The sequence below is a fragment of the Camarhynchus parvulus genome, chromosome 4 (genome assembly GCF_901933205.1).
Source record: "Camarhynchus parvulus chromosome 4, STF_HiC, whole genome shotgun sequence".
Taxonomy (NCBI): domain Eukaryota; kingdom Metazoa; phylum Chordata; class Aves; order Passeriformes; family Thraupidae; genus Camarhynchus; species Camarhynchus parvulus.
Genome location: NC_044574.1, coordinates 31,886,940 through 31,904,811, shown reverse-complemented (window position 1 = coordinate 31,904,811; position 17,872 = coordinate 31,886,940). Strand labels below are relative to the sequence as shown.

The 17,872-nt window shown below is 37.3% G+C and overlaps 1 protein-coding gene across 19 annotated transcripts in view; it reads right to left on the bottom strand.

Annotated features, from left to right (window-relative positions):
• The window catches only part of SORBS2 (sorbin and SH3 domain containing 2), a 144,690-nt gene that overhangs the window by 56,467 nt on the left and 70,351 nt on the right, over positions 1-17,872 (bottom strand). For 10 of the 19 annotated variants that reach the window (XM_030947876.1, XM_030947879.1, XM_030947878.1 and 7 more), the window contains 5 exons: positions 14,605-14,697; positions 13,978-14,004; positions 12,858-12,982; positions 11,254-11,871; positions 3,558-4,043 (listed from right to left, as the gene is read on the bottom strand). In XM_030947876.1, the coding sequence (XP_030803736.1) occupies positions 3,558-4,043; positions 11,254-11,871; positions 12,858-12,982; positions 13,978-14,004; positions 14,605-14,697 (1,349 nt within the window). The remainder of the gene's footprint in view (positions 1-3,557; positions 4,044-11,253; positions 11,872-12,857; positions 12,983-13,977; positions 14,005-14,604; positions 14,698-17,872) is intronic. The other 9 variants (XM_030947887.1, XM_030947888.1, XM_030947889.1 and 6 more) reach the window with 4 other exon arrangements.

Here is a 17,872-nt window from a genome sequence, read left to right as displayed (position 1 = left end):
ATATACCTTGTACCTCCCCTCTTTTCTCCTTGTGTGTGCTGGCTGTGATGCATGCTGTCGTGGGAAGGTGACAGAGATCATGGTCAAGGCAATGAAGATGGCACAAACAAGGCTTGCAGATGTCTGACAGCAATATAAAATGAAGATGGCAGTAAAAGCTCCCAACACTGTGTGACAAAGGCTGTCTGCCACAGATCCCTCACACCAAGAGACATAGTCCCTTAGTGCACATGCTCAAGCACTATGGATATTAATGGGAACTTCTGTGCAGACTGAAGGGAAAAGTCTCATTAGGACTAGCTGAGAAGAGTGAAAAAATTTCTTGAAAAAATGGAAGCCAGCTGGAGTGACTGTGGCACGCTGATATGTAATCTATCACAATAAAAAAAATAGCACCAATTAAAAAACCAACAACCCACAACCACAAAATGACAGAACAAAATCAAAAATGGGAGAGCTAAGCAAACTGGCAAAAGTAGCAAGCACCTAAAGCCATTTAGGCTTTAGTCACTAGAGGCACTTCACAAGAGGAAACTATCTGCCCCCAGGTTTACAATCCCTGCACTGGGGCTGCATCTCTTTTACAGGGAGTATTGAAAGAATCAAAACTGAGATGCTGAGAAAGCATTGAATGAAATAAGAGAGTAGTGAATATTTCAGCAGAAAAAAAGGGAAGCTCTCTGCAATATCTCCTTTAATGCAGAACTGTTCTTTAAATCTGAATTAGAAGAACTACAAACTTTCCTCAATTTTATATAACAAATGAACTAAAACATGCTGCAGATGTAAGCAAGAGACTACCTGAAGCAGCAAAGCATAAATAAAAACATATTAAAATGCATATTATTTTGACATATAAAAATTAAATTATTCATGACCTTCTGTATGCATTTGTATTTTGGAGATTACGGAATTGATCTGAAATTTTTAACAGGGCCTCCCATAGCTAAGAGAGGAAAAACAATTTCTGGGTCCTATGCAGACATCATGTGAACTCCTAGATGCATTCAGGGTTTTGTCATTTTAAGGATGCCTGTTTTTCAGAAATGAGCTGAAAAGTTTCTGTTGTGGTGATGTCTCCATTGAAAGTTTTGTGTTTAAATGTCTCCTCTCTTAATAAACTCTGGAAGTAAAGTAAGTTGGCTTTTCTTACATGATGCTCTCCTGCAAAAAAAGCCTCAGCTTTGGAGATGTAAGAATAGAAAAGCTACTAACTCAAAGACAGCATTTCAATGAAGGCATGTTTTCAGATAAGGTTTCAAACTGAGGCCAGCCATTTCTCCTCTACTTCAGGTGTTCACCCATTCTCTTCTACATATTATCTTTATGGGAAAGCTTGTTTCTAGGGAAGGCAGGGTGCAACTATGTGCAGAGCCTTACACCTTCTTACTCGTTTACTATGGCTTTTGTTTCTCTGAGCAGAACGGTTTTGAGTTCTTTGCAGACTGGACAGATACTCCTATGAATTTCTGTAATAAAAAACGGAGATATTCCTGAGAAGGACTTTACCAAATAGCTCAGTTAGAAGCAAGGCATTTACACTAAGTAGTACAAAATATCATGAAAACAGGACCCACACAAGTAGCTGTAGGACATCAGTCATAAATGTATATGTGGCATGCTCATATATGACATTTCTGGGTTTGCTTCTGAAGGTCTTAGATAAGATCTCAGCTCAGTTATAATTTCTTAGTTTCTAATGATTTTTTCTTTGAGGAAAATGTCTGTGAAGGTGGCGATTTCATTTGTTCATCTGCTGTGTCTTGCACGGTTTACAGGGTTAGCTATAGAAGATAGTTCAATAAAATTTCAAAGGCCTTTTCTTCCCTTGGAATAATTTGGTAGTTACTGACATTTCAATCTGAGAATGTGACACTTTAGGTCCAGGTGACAGAGTTTATTCCCAGATTTTACAAGGAAGTGAAATCCTTTAAGATGTTTTTTCATTTCATGGATGCATTTTTAGCCAACTGGCCCTTCTCTACAGAGTGGGAGATGATGACTTTTCTATACTGCAGAGTTGGGTTTTGCCAGCAGTTTAATTTCTGTGGGGTTCTTAGGACTACTTGGGTATTTTTGCTTTTGGGTGAGTGTCTTTTCATTTGGCTTTGTCCATTAACAGTGAACAAACATTATGCTCATCCCTGCCATGTCTAAAAGAGAAAGTGGTGGTCAGACCTGACCATTACATAGCCTTCTAATGGGAGACTAACCCAAAAAGGGAAAGAAGGGCCAAATGCTCACTTTAGCTTGCAAAAAATTATGCTCAAAGAAAACAAATACAATTAGCTGACAATTTTAGAAGTAGGCTACAAGAAAATATAAATATTCCATGCTTCCCATAGCTAGTAAATGGTCATGTGGTGACTCTGTCTGACCAGTCTATACTAATTATGGTATCTTTGGCTACAAGTACTGTGTTTTATGCAGATTCATAGTAACGATTCTTAAAAAACCCCAATGTTTTCAGAGCTGTGTCACAGAAGTTAAGAATTAAAGCTTTTACATGACTATTAGTATTACTTTTTAGCAGCATCCAGACCAATGACTACCAATCATTGGCTTTCCAGGTGACTATGTGCAAGGTTGGACTCAAAATACTTTTTATAAATTATACACAAAGCTTAGAAAAAATATATACTGTTTGTTCTTTTCAGGCTTGAAAATTACTGTATGCTGAAGTATTTATACAAAGTTTGAACACTGCTGTGACCCAGTAAAACTTTGGATTCAGAACATCTCTCTGTTTTGCAATTCAGCAATGAATTGCTCAATTTAAATGAAGGCTTTGTTCTGACTCATTTTAATCATGTGGATAATCTCAAAAGAAATAAAAAGTGATCTGGGTTTGACCCAGATTCCATACCTTCTTTCTCCCCATATATGAGTATACTAAGGTACAGAAAACAATGTATGAATAAAGTGTCTTACTGCATACTGGTTTTTCCCTTGACTTAACCAAGAGAAAAGTAACAAGACACTTGAATAATTCAAGATTATTTATGCAGTTCAGTCCTATAAGAAACTGTGCTTAGAAAAGGAAAATGTTAATTAGAGGAGAGAAAACCAGTTTTGTGCAGTCATCATGGCTGGAGAAAAAAACCTGCATTAAATACTGTGAACATTTACTATGAATTTACAAATAACATTTTGAAATCTGCATCTCAGTGTAAGTCAAAAATGGTGGTAGTCCAGACTCCAAAAACCTGTAAACTGTTACCAATATTTTAAACAAATTTCTTCAAACTCCATGGAATGCTTGCTTTTAATACTTTGGAACAAGTATTTCTTGAATTTATTTTCTTTTAAGCAAAGCGTTTGATACACCTTAGCTGACCATACAACTGCGCAGCAATCATTTCCTACTCCCAAATCTGCTATGCCAATGATTTTTTTTTTTTAACAACTGTTACAAAACACTATCAGACTGTGACCATGGAAAATTACTACCAAAAATACTTGTCTGCGTAATGGGGTAACAGACAAGGTCGCTCTCCGTTCCCCTCTGACAACCTGTTTGAACAAAATGGAGGAGGAAAAAAAGGAAGCATAATTACATGAGAGGTGGCAGCAGTGTTGGTTAAGGTGGTGCCATCTGACACAGCAGACATCTGGCTCAGGGTTGGGGAAGGTGTTTCAGAGCAGTCAGTGGTATCATAGCCACAAGTCTGCAGCTCATCTAGGATGGCAGTGGAGCACTCGCTCAGCGTGCGCGAGGAGCACTCGCTCATGGCAGAGTCTGTGCTCACAGAGGCTGCTTCGCTCCTGCTCCTGGGGGCAGCACTGGCAGCAGCCAGGAAAGGGCATTTGTAGGGACACTGGGACAGGGCTGGGCTCTGATCAAAGAGGGAAGGCAAAAAATCATCAAGCGTTGGCAAGGAATATGGTACTGGGTGGGTGCCACTGTCTGGTGAGAAAGAGGCTCTGTTAACTGGTACCACAGGAGAAGGAAGAGGCAGTGGAGAAGCTTCTGTTGCTGTTTGTCTGTGTGTCTGTGAAGCATTTACCTCCATCACAGGGGCAGTTACTTTCTGGTTTCCAAGCTGAGATTTGAGGGAAAAAAAATAAGAAAAGAAACAGATTACTTAATGAATAAAGAACTTTTCCCTTTGCCTCTTGCTGGGTGTAGGGGGATTACAGAAGTGTAAGGTTTTCAGCCACCCGAGGAAGTTCACATTTACAAAGATTAGGAAATAAATCAGCCATGCTCTATATTAGAGTAGGACAACATGAAAGAAATGAATGCATAAAATACTAGTGGAAGCAATGCCAGAAACCATAGTGTGCTGAGGATGAATATTCATAATGTACTGCAATAATAATGATCTCCATTGCGCATTGAGGGGGTCACACTATTTTATTCTTCACATAAATATGAGGCTAGAGAATGTCATGTCCATGTAGTTTTCAAAGCAAAAATGTATCTGCAAGTCTGATCTTGGAAAATATTACACTTATTTTGTCAAGGATAGGAATGGTTTTGAAATTAACTGTAATATAAAGATGAGCAGGAAAGCCAGCTATACAGGAACACACTTAATGACTCTTCATATGATCTGCAAGTAATAGGTTGGTAGAATTTTTTTGCCTCTTGTGACTGAATACACCTTCTCCACTGCCTCTCTAATAAAAATATTTGGATGATCTTAGAATTTCCAAGCACCCTGGAAGCACCCTGTCACAACCTACTCTATAAGGTGCACGCATAGAAGTCTTTTCAACATTAGAGGACATAAGGATTATTAGGGTAACTGGTATAAATCTGAGGAACAAAGACTGGGAGCACAAGAACAGGACATACTGAAACAAAACATGCCAGTTTGGATTCAGCACAGTTCCTAAAATGTAGAAGGGAACAGTCTCATGAGAGTGCTTCTGAAAACTGCCACACAATGTATGAGCTTTATGTTCTGTCATTTCAAATCAGTCACAGGCCACTCAGTTTAAACTAGCCCTGGAACTGCCTTTTTGCATCTGCAACTTCTTTTTGAACTAAAGCATGTTGGCATCTAGTATTTGTTAAACAGCTACACAAATCCTTCTATACTGCCTATTAAGCCACAAGCTTTCCATTAATTCCTAAGTATTCAAAATGCTGCCTACTTCAGCACTAAGGGTTTCACTGTTGATCGGGCTGAGGATATCTGGAATAGCTACTGGGGAAAGAGTGTTTGGGATTTTAAATTTATGTAAAACAGAGGACAGTAAGACACTATATGTAGTGAGTACCACTATAAAAAGAAACAGTCATCGATATCACCTTGTTATCAGTAGTATGGATATTTCCTATGCTTAGACTAGGCAGATGTCTTTAATCATTCAAAAAATGTTTCAAGCCATCAGATTAAAATGCCATTTTGGCATTTTAATCCAAAATCTGAAAATATCTTCTAAAGCCCTTATGGAAGACTTGGAACACAACCCAGATTATGCTACTTACAAGAGGTCACTGGGGTTCCAGTTGCATAATTCTTGTTCTAGATCAACTAGAATTTACACAAATAACCTTACTGAGGTCAAAGGGACCATCCTTATGAATAAGCACTACAGAAAAGAATCTTAAGTATGTGAACAGATATCTATTACTTGTTCCAATTGATTCAAATTAAATCTTTGGCATCATTGGATCTCTAGGGTACACAACAACAGGCAAAAGCTGCTGTTAAAATCTGCAGTCAAAACAGTGAAGAAACTTAGTCAAACAGTTTAAAATCCAAATCTTATTCACAGCAATGTTTCAAATCTACAATTGAACCCCCCCCAACTTAATCTTTTCATAGAGGACATCTGAACAGATTACCTCTTAATGAAAATAATAAATAACTGAGTGTATGACTGTAAAAGGACACAGTATTTTCATAGAGAACTAATTTGCCAATGGAAACTTCAAAAGAACAATGGAATACTATTAAAAACAATGTCATGAAAAATTAGGATGATTATACAGCATAATATATTTAAGATGCTAGCATTTACATACACATATAAGAAACTGTAATTTCACTTCACAGGTACATAAAGGGGGGACAGAATCATCATGCATGATGATTTTCATCATCTATGTCATCAGATCATCATATCAAGATCTCCAGCAAAAGACAAGAACCAGGAGATCATGCTGTAACTATGAGGCAGGGCCAAAAAGAAGCTCTGAAGTTCTTGAGACCACTTATCCTCTCAGCATCCCCAGAAGAAAAGTTACATATGACTGAGCCAAAATGTGTAAATTAATCTCTATTTGTTAAAATAACAGGAAATCTTGGGGAGTTATGAAATCTAGTAACCTTCTGGCTCTGAACTGAGGAGATTTCTTGCATTCTTGAGAAAAGAAGGGATGGACAACACAAGGATAGATAGGGTGCATCCAGAGAGCTAATGAAACTGAGATTTTAAAGAATTCAATTCATTGTGATTGACAAATAATAGCTGATTTCATCAAGCCAAATTCTTAAAAAGAATATAAAGTTATTATTCTTACAATGCAGACAGAAGGAATGCAGCAATTCTAGGGGCTGATTCCCACATGATGCTTCTTGGCTTTGTAGAGTAAAACTTCTATTCTGCCTGGCTCTAGAATACTTTCATATATATAATCATCTCTCTGGGAAAGCGTGGCTGAAATTGTGATTTAAAACAGCCTTGTTTTTGAAAACTGATTTACATCACTTAAAAAAACAGGGAATATTGGTAATCTCAAACACATACAACTGGCTACTACTGATCCATATTTTTCACCTTGCATGCAATCTCAGCTATGAATAATATTTTCTTATATTTTTCACTGTGAAAAATATGAGAAAGACAAGGCTGAAGGCATTCCAGAAAACTTTTAATACTGGTTCTATTCAGCATGCTTCAGATTAGGTTTGTTATTGATATAGCAGAAGAAATGCTAGCAGAAGTTGGGCAGATTAAATGCCAAACAAATACTTAATCAATTAAAACGATGAAAAACTACCTAGACTGTGGCTGTCTTGGCTTGTGGAGCAACACTTGAGAGACAGATAAATGCCATCAGTCTTGATGTGAATTGAAGGTCTGAAGAGCAGCCTTTGCTGCAGCCATCTGCTGGTCCTTTGAAATGCTTCTTTTCCATCAAACAGTAAAATGCCTGGCCTGAAGAGCACAGCTGGTATCCAATGCATATAAAGTAAACAGGTGACCCGAGTACAGGTCTCAAAATCAGTCATCTCTTGTTTTAATGCAGGATATGTGGGGAGTGGTGTGAGATTACTAATGACACCAGAGTCCTGGCCTTGCTTCAACAGTCTAGACACAGATAAGGAGACTCAGAGATAAGTGAATAAATTCATTGTGTTAATACATAGCAGAGTTTAGTAATCAACAATCAAATTACACCCATACATTTGCATAAATGGGTAAAAATACCTCTATTTTTAATTATCAAAAGCTGATTTCAAACTAATTCTGCAAATTATATTCCAATGCCCATTCTTCTACCTAGCCCTCTTATCCTACACTCAGTATAAGAGATGTAGTTCAGCCCTTGTTTAAAGCAATACTAGTGATGCAGAACTTAAATGAAAGATACATGCTCAATTTTCTTTGCTTCACATCTGTCCCCAGAATGCTGAAACCAGTCTTCTCTTTCTTCCATATCACTCTAATATTGTCAATACCTAAAACTCAGAAATGTACTAGATGAATTGATTTAGATTTTTTTTTTAATTCTGTGTTTATTTTCCTTGATGCACATGTCTACAGCCATAAGGCTGTCGAAAGAAACACTTTCATAAACATCTGCTATAGATGTTTTACTCCTCCAGGACATCAGGACTAAACCAAGTGTTCAACTCATCTGGGGAATTCAAATAACAGAAAAAATGCTTTGCAACCTCAGTTTCAGAGAGTGATATCTAGAACAACAGGACACTTAGGATCCTAGGAACAAAATAATAATAATAAAAAATTAGGTGATTATTTCTGAAGATGCACTTCAGAAATCTTCATCAGTTTATCACTTCTTATGAGAAACTTAGACAACAAAATTTACCTCCACTGGTTTCAAACTAGCAAATACAAATTTCTCTGTTGAAATAGATACAGTTATTGCTCCTGTATCTGCGGTATGGTACAAAGAAGCAGCATCTCTTGAGACTGTAATAATGCAACAATATTGAGTAACCTGAATGCTTCTATTTTCATATATACTTTTAAGGGGTTTAACCTTTCTCTGAGTAGGAGTGTTTACAAAATGTCACTCAGCGAGTCATAGCACACTTCTGCTTGCTCCTAAAGTTTCAACAGATAAGCACTGAAATTCAGTGAAACAGGAGCACAAACAGCAAGATACATTAACTTGGACCACACAAGCTCCCTCTGGGCTGTGTATTTCCATACTTTGTGACAAAATACAGTAGTACATGTAGGCTAGACAGATACCCCATATGCACAGTATTTCTTCTTTACTACCTCTTAAGAAGAGATGATTACCTGATCTTACCTCATTCTCCTTCACATACATAAACCCAGATGCAGAGGGAGAGTTGCACACCTTTCTAAGTGTATTTGTTTTTTGAGAGTTTCTCTGGCAACTTTAAACACTGCTGGCAGGCCTAATCTGCAGTCTGAGAGCATCCCTTGAGGATACAGCTTGACATACAACCTATAAGCTGCAGGTACAAAAGTATTTTAACTCCTATACAAAGTCATGTAGAGCTTGCCGATCTAAAATAATTTAAAAAATGAAAATACTATCCTGCATAGTATACTGAAAGTTAATTTTCTATGTGAGAGAAATTCTAACTTTTGCAAATATTATGATATATAGCACTAAAGGGATCATAATATTTGGCATTAGCTAGAACAGTTTCATAGTTTTAAACTGAGATCTGAGTCTGAAAAGAAATATTTTTTAAACATATAGCTGCAGCCTTTATTTCTAATCTTAGTTCATGGCATCTTCATTTTGGGAACTCACCTGATGCAGATTTTTACACCATCTCACATGCTGATTTGTACTCTAGTTTTAGGTATGTATTTTATCAAGGATCTACAAAACCCACTGGCTCCACCACACAATTGTGATGCCAAATACACCCCCCTTCATTAGAATTTATTTTAAAATTGAACACCACAGAAAATGTCAGCTGCATTTTGCAGATAAGAGATCCATAAAGGAATACAGCTTGAAAAGATGGCTACATGCCTTTATGATCTCTGTGATCAACTGAAATTTTTCTCCTTTTATTCAGAGCAGCCCAGTCGCCAAATTTCTGATAGTGCTTCTCACATACTGAAATCAAGGAGAAAGCAGAAAACTAAGTGCAGAATTGCCAAATAAGCCACAGATACTTTTCTGATTTTTTCAGCTTGAAGTGAAACTAAACAAGATTCTAAATTAAAAGGAAAATGCAAAATGTGTTTTGACTTTTAAAATTCTAAAAAAAGCAGCTAGAAGATTAATTAATTTTTAGGTTTTTTTTATTCAACTTTGAGTATTATTTTTAATCATAAAAAGGCATTTTCCCTAATCCTTATTAGCTATCATACTTTCTGTCTGAGAGATTTATCTGCCCATATATAATGCATCATATTCTAACAGGCTGAGCAACTATTTTTAAGTGAAAAGATAACAGATGCAAAAGTTGAATTGGCCACACCTACACACCTACACCTGTTCTGCTGTTTGACAGTATCCTTTGATGCCCACATTTAAAAGACTTGCAATATCTTCATATCTACCCTATCTACCAGAAAAAGCCGTGGCTCAGCTTTCCTTACTGTTTCTGACATGGATTCTTTGCTGTGGCTCTTGCTTGAACTGACTTGTCTTACTTGACAAAAATCACTGAGTAGCAGACTGGTTCTTCTAAAGGTTAAAGCAACTTTTTTTTTTCTCAAAATGTTCTAAATTTTATGCAGTCTAAAAGAAGGATTTAAGATGACAGTTTTGTGTCTAGTCTTGAGGAGGAAGTGTCGTTAATGCTTCTGTGCTCCTATTTTTTAATGGAGAGAATTCAAAAGGAGCATTGCAGATTGTTGCCATATAATTTAACAGAGCTTTGTTCTGATCAAAAATTTTACTTGGCATTTGAAGGGGGAGACAGACATATTACAACTTGAAAGTTACCCTGTTTTTAATGCACATACTTATGTCTTCCAGAGTAGAGACCTGGTTGAAGGTGATGTCCCAAAAGAACCTCAGCCTGGAAAAGCAGAGGTGTTATTACTATTGACAACAGGGCTGTAAATGGACTTTTTAATTTACAAGATAGTGCTGTATTTACTTCAGAGTAGCCTCAATGATTCCCGTAGAACTAGACGAACATAAATATGCCATGATGGGATTTTCCCTCAGACAAAGCTTTGAGGCAGACATGCCTAGACCTACAGCAATCTGTACATCCACTTCAAACACAGATAAGCTGTTATACTGCTAGATATACTAGAATAATTATCTTTTTAAACAGAAAAATCCTCATGTGGCTAGGTAAAGCAGAGCAGAAATTACAAAGCCTAGTAGGTATTCACTGCTGCTTTCTTGTGCCCAGGCTTATTTTATATGACTCAGGGAGTTTCTGAATGGTGGCAAACCCTGCTCAGACTCCTCTGGTCCTGCACTGTGTGACTGACACTACAATTTCTCCTAGGTGAGATCAGCATAAAGAATTTTCATTTCAGTAGGTGCAACGTATAGGGGAAACAGATGGACCTAGAAGTTCAGTGCCCCATGATGTTTCATGCGGAGGTTCTTGACAAAGAATTTATAGACCCATTTTCTTTAAAAAGCTCTGTTGCACAGGACACAGAGGAGATGCCAGTGCCCAGCTTAGCAGAAAGCACTGACTGACAAAATGTACTTTTTGTGGCCCTAGAAAACTGACAGAGCTGCATTTAAGCTCCACCCAACCCAACCCAACCCAACCTATCCATAAGTTGATTCTTCCAGCATCTATAGCAGCATAACCCTCTAATGCAATCCTCTCTAGGAAGAGCCCCTTGAGCAGATGCATCACCTACAGTACACTAATTTCCTATGTTGCATTTGCACTCTGTAAAGTGCTCACAGAGGAATAAAGAAGTCTGCCTTCCATCTCGGCTAAGTAATTTTTTTTTTCCAATAACCTTCCAAGACCTTCAGTTTTTGTTCATTTCTGTTTTGGTCCATGTGACAGGTAGTTTTACCCAGAAAACACAAGATCTAACTTTGGTAATGTAAGTATAACTAAACAGATGGTTATTAAGTGATTCATGAAGATCTAAAATAAAAGATGGAAAAATTAAATATACCACATGGCATTCTGCAGCCTGTGAAGAAGGAAGAACTGTAGACTTGTGTCCCAAATCCTTTGAAGACATCTTTGAAGTGTCTGGAGAAATACTAGGTGGATGATCTTGGATTTCAGGCTCTGCTTTATTGTCGGGGGTGGGAACTATTTGAACGGAAAGAGATGCTGTGTGTATCTCAGGCATGGGGTTACAGGCAGGTGAGACAGGCCTTTGTGAAAACACTGGCTCTTCAACAGGCTTGAGCTGTTGCTGAGAATGACAAGGAATGCTACTTGCTGGGTCACGGGTCCGGGTTAATTTCAGGGTAGATATCTTACGTTTTTGGGACTGTTGCCTCTGGCCTTGATGGAGAGTGGTGCTAATGCCAGCTACTGCGCCTGTGTCTGCGCTGGAGACTGAGGGCAGGGGCTTAATGATTTTCTGTGCATAGGACACACTTGTGTTAGATATTTGAGAAGACATTGTCTCCTGCACAAAGGTCTCACTAGTGTAATAGGCAGTATCTGAGAGGAGGTGTTTAGCTGGGCCAGCAGTTCCTGCCTGGAGATTAATTTCGTTCTCGTGATTAGTTACTCTTGCTTTCCGAAAGCTTTCTTTTCTAGGAGGTGGCAGAGGTGCCTTATTTGCCAAAAGCATCCACATACAGCAAAATAACATTGAAGAAGAAACAGAAAGAAAGTAAATGTTAGTAGGAGATATAGTTCAGTTTTACTTTTATATTTAAACAAAGGAACTAGCAAATTAAAGGGCTTCATCTCAACATTGCTAAATTCAATGGACAACTACATTGGTCAGGTTCCCACCACCATTTCCTGTGCAACTTCTGTTTAAAAAGCCACATGTTCCATTTGCTCAGACCAAAGTGGGATCAGAAAGGATCAGAAGGAAGCCCACAATCATTCATTTTCTTTTAAAAAACAATTATTACACTGAAAAAGAATTATTGCTGCGAAAGCATTCAGGTATGTAAATACTCCATGATCTTAGATAGCAAGCAATTATTCACAGGTAACACACATATATAAACACACAGAGACTTTTAATATTTTGAATTAAAATAGTACCAGAGAGAGTATTAAAATTGGTATTTTTTTTGACAGATAAAGATGTTTCCAAGTGTGGGGGTGTTTTTTTTGTTTATGTTGTGTGGTTTTTTTGCTTGATTTCTTTTTTTTTTTTTGTTTCTGTTTTTAGTATGCTCTAATTACATTGTTCTGCAAAAAAGGCAGAAGCATTTTCTACCATATAATTAATACATCCTAATTCTCAGATATTTTGATGACCGGTGCATTTTTCCAAGTGTAAACTGCTAATAAATACTCTTTGAAGTCTGGGAACACTCCTAGAAAGCTTTTACTTGTGTATGACCTAGTTTTATTTAGCTGTCTTGCTCACTGAAAGCAATTTCTGGTAATTAACCTGGGGGCATACAGCCTGTGTGCAGTATGCTTTATCTATGCAGCAAACCAGCCTTTAGTGACCCACACGAGCAGGTGATTCACACTGTCTGCAAGACATCAGACAATGTTTCATAGAGGTATCCCATCCATATGTGCTAACCCCCAGCAGTGGTGTAGCATTAAATGTGGTGTGTCCAGTTTTACCTGAGTTGGGGATTTTTTATCCTGTAGGTTTGGCCGCACGCTCCTGAAGCCTTTTGCTGAAAGAGATGAGCTGCTAGCATCTCCATTCAGTGTCTCTCTGCTGCCATCATTGTAAGATCGCCAAGCTTTTGTAAATAGAAAAGAATGAAACCATTTTTGGGTGTGATCAGTACATCTGCACTGCTCTCAACACAGCAACCCAGCTACTAAACAAACTGCACAACTGACAGTGATGCTGTTTTACCATGGAAGTTATAAGAACATGGCTAAAGCTGCCACTCTACAAAATATTAAGCCTTAAAATTTAGAGAATTCAAACATTAACAACAGTTCTGGTATTGGGCAGGTAGACATCTTCCCATGATTTTCATATAGACTGTGGATTTTCATACAGACTGTGGATTTTAACCTTGAGAGTCCTTTTGAGGTGCTGATGCTTCAGCCCCTGTATAAATCAGGCTCAAGTTTCTTCACTTTCAGATTACATTCTTGAACTTCATGGCTGTGTTAGATTTTGAAAAACATCTCAACTCATGTAAGGTTAGCTGGTCATGGCAGTTTCAAAAAATTTCACCACAGTACCCTAGTTGTTCCAATAGTGTTCCAATCTTATTGCAAAATCTAAATGACACCTCTATTTTCCTACCAACCATGGTTTTTTCCTCTATCCTCAGACCTGGAATGCCCTCAAAGCGTTGGCCAAACATAGAGGGAGATGTTGAAGACAAAATACTGTAAGAGGCTGGGAAAAGTGACACATTATGTGAGCAGGCTGCTAAGTGAAGGTGGGCAGAACTTGCAATCCTGAGTAAGGCACTAAAAAGGAAATAGCAAGTACCACTGAATGGTGCCACAGTGATGAAGCTAAAGGTGGCAAATTAGCAGTCTGTTTTTTTCCCACACATTTCATTTTTCTGACAACATATTCTGTGTTACACGAAATAACTGCCTTCAAATGAAATCTTTACCATTAACAATTAGAATTACCTAATTTCAGAGGTGCTTTCCTTGAAGAATGAGCAAGTATGGAATAATGAAATCAAATAAATAGAAGATTATTGCAATTCATCCACTTACATGGTATTACACTGATACATAAATAATACAGTGCTTCATTTACCTGAATCTGGAGACTGAGAATCAGACCCTGAAAAAGAAATATCCAATATTAATTTGTGTTAGAAATAAATCAAATTTGCAAAAACCACAGAAGTATTGATAAGAAACAGTTCTGCCTGTCTAATGAATATTTAGTATGTTTTACCTGTTATGAATATTTTTAGGTAAACAATCTTCATAAATCATTTTTTAAAACTAATCTAGCTTCTGACAATCATTTTAAAACAACACTCAGATTCCTTTCCTTGAGAAGAGTTTTTAAATCAAGTTTCAGTAAAAAGTTTGTAATAAGTGAAATGTCTTTTTCATGCTTTGTTATCTTGAAAAAGATACAGGGGGTGTGAGACCCAAAACACACATCAAGGGCAAAATTGATTTACAAATTTATTAATTTACAAATATAATTAATTTTTTTCTAAGTATTCCTGATTTCTTTCATGAATGACTACTAAACATAGGCAGAGAGGAATTAAGAACACTTTCTAAAAAGCACTGTAGAAGTAATACATCTGTCAGTGTAATAGGAAATAGTGCTACCCTTCTCCTCCTGGCAAAGTAACACGGCAGGAATGCACAACAGTAGAAAAAAGCCATTCAGCAGTTGTATCTCAGTGGTTGGTGGTGATACCTGAGGCCAATAGGTTTGGAGAACTCTGAACCCTCTTCACAGCTGTTAGTGTGACAGACATTGCAGCACGTTTGCGAGCACACCCACCGCTATCTGGAAGCACAAAACAATACAGACAGCAGCCCCAGACAAAGGGAGCAAGCACATGCAACACATCACACTGTGAGATATGCCAAACACACGTGAAAATAAACATGCAGTTAGGGAACTGCTGCAGAAATGTGTGAATTTGCAGGTTTGGCAGATTAGCAGAATACATAAAATTTCACAGGCTTTAAATAACAATAAACCTCACAGAGAATAAGTGAGGAAAGCTGTGCTTAATACTTAATCCACTAGGGAAATATATACACTCTGTTACCTGAAAGACTGCTTAATTACAGCTAATTAGCAAAAGCAAACAAGTAATCAAGATAAAGGCTTAAGCATTCCAGAATAATATTAATCAATAATCTGCACTGTAAAATAATTTCATTGTAGGCATTAGAAAGACACCATTCATAAACTAAGCTCATGTTTGATCAGCTAACAAAGTACTTTTGCTCCGTCTTTTGGATCCTTTATGCTCAAGAAACAAAATTACCAGTTTTCATTTTTTTCATTTTGATGAAATGAACTGGCTGTCCCTCTTCCCCTTTTTTACCTAATGTAAGTTAAAAAATTAAAAGAAATATATATCTGGAACTGAATAACATTCTGAGGAAATTACTAGAAATCTAAAATAATTTTTAAAAAATGAGGTATAGAAGAAAACCCTCCTTCTGGATCTTGTCCAACTCCCTTCTTTATTCTACTCCTCTCTCACTGGAGCTGTCATTACCTTTTATAAATACTCTCTTATTATTAAAAGATAGCTTTTCCACAACTTAGCTTTTTAGCAACTCTAGTATAGTTGTAAAAGAAAGTTAATAAATACTCTTAGCAATAATATTTAACTAGAGTATTTTTCTGCTCTTCACTAAAATAATTATTTTAATTTTAGTATTTGATACTATTGAGATTTGATTTAGTGCTTCAAGGAAGTCAAGAACTACAAGTATGATAAATACCTTTTTATTTCTGTAACCTATGACAGGGAGTTTTATGAAATTAAGGTCTTAATGAAGACCAGCAACCTATTTGCAGGAAGCGTCTGCCATAATAGCAGTGATTTGAGCCATGGAGACATCTCTAACCCAGGTCTGCAAGAGAAGTAAGCTCCTGGTATTTCTTTCCTCATTGCAATATCCCCCTGCTACTTTAATCTTTCCAATACTCCCCTGGCCACAGGCCCTGTAGGATATTAAGAAGTTGTTAACACTGGCGAACATCAGAGCCACTGCCTTAGAGGAAAGTGGTACCAAAGACTCACTGCCAATTCCAAGGTGCAAGGCAAAAGGCCAAATCATTTCAGCCAGCAGTAGTTGAAAGCAGTACATTACCTGCCATTAATTATTGGCATTGTACATGTGACACACAGGCAATGGCTATCAAATCTGTACATGTGTTTTAGTTTGCTTACATAAATACAGAATGGAAATGGTAATTGAAATCACATTTTCCATTCTTGTATTCCTTTTCCTCCACCATCGACATACAACAGAGGTAATTCCAATGAGATTTGGTGATGTGTGGATACTGAGGTTCTGTTCTAATCTGACTATTGGCAGACTTTGAAAGCATACTACATTTAATATCAGCTAACATGCAAAAGAATTTGTTATACTGTCACAGCCCTTATTCAAACAAAGTAGCAATTTACTTGTATTTTTTCAAGAGCAACCTTCCTGAATTTCATGGTAGAGAAAGTGAAAACAACAAGAAAATGACTATAAACATTTATTTATTTTAACTTCAGAAAATTCTGCTTCAATTTAGTTTTTAATGTAATTCAATTGAATCAGAGTTGCATACTTCATGGACCCATAATCTAGCAGTGTTTTGGCTTCATGCAAGAGAAATAAAACAGATTTTAACTGACTACATACAATATTTACCCCTATATATATAATTTATATATATTCACAAGTCTGTTCCTGCATTATTTATCAGTATCTGTAGAAAAAAATAATGAGATCTAATTAGCATTCAGTTAAGACATAACCTCATATATATATGACATTGAGTTTTGCAAAATTTCTAGCAGAACAGGAACGTGTGTGGCTAAGCACATACTGGTGCATGATGGGTTCCATCCTCTCATCTCTGTTCAGGCCAGGCTCCCATTAAGTGGAGTGTGGGGTATTAAGAAACAGTAAGGGAGACTGAATTAATGATCTTCTGCTCATTTCACTTGCAAACTACAGGCAATTACATAACATAGCTGTCACTTAAGGAACAAATGAGGTTATATGAAACATTCTATACAAAATGTTTGCATATATAAAAAATGTGGGCACAAATATGCTTACACACATTCACAATTCCTTTGACCTGAAAAATTCTTCAGGAGTCCTGTCTCACTAGGAATTTCTTTAACATTGAAGCAAAGGAGACCCAAACCAGCTAACTTCTGCAGGCAGTGCTAGAATATGAAGTTGGGCAATAACTCACAATCAAAACAGCTGCCTAAAATATAATTGCAGCTTCTTTTTCTCTTCCTTTCTTAATTGTTTCCACATGTAACCCTTCCCCCGAAATTCATAGCCCCAAGAGCTGCTCCCACTAGAGACAGCATCATCCTAAGTGAGCTGTACCTGTATTTGACAAATAGTCTACTGGTTGGGTCCCCCACAAAGCCAGATGGAGACGATTCAAAACAACACCCTTTCATTTAAGAGCATGGGGTGGGTTTCTTAAAAAGACTGTTTCAAAGTTAGTAAAAGCAGTGGCATAAACAAAGAGGGCATAGATGAAAGGATGCTGACCTTGTGTGAAGGGGTGAGAGAGAGCCGCCAGGGGCAAAAAATTTTTAATAAGCTCTTAAAGCTTATTAAAGAAAAGAAAAATGGCATCCAAACATTAGGTTTGCTGATTATTATTCTATTCACTGAAATTGTGAATGGTATCATTTTTCCTTTTCTCTGCACAGTGAATTCAAGTTTAGAAGTCTTTAGAGCAGGGCTTCTTACTCCTTACTTGCATTCTGACTTTTTGAGGTAAAAATATAGCGCTGGGTCCAACAGTCCAGGACAGACCAAGCTGCTGCCTCTTTATGTCCCCAGGTCCAACCAGGAGGGAGACTGGAAATGCCTTCCCAGCAGACAGATGTACACACCACATATATACATGGCTGGACACACAGCTCCAAGCACTCACACCAACATGGCACAATGGCCTCAGCACCCTC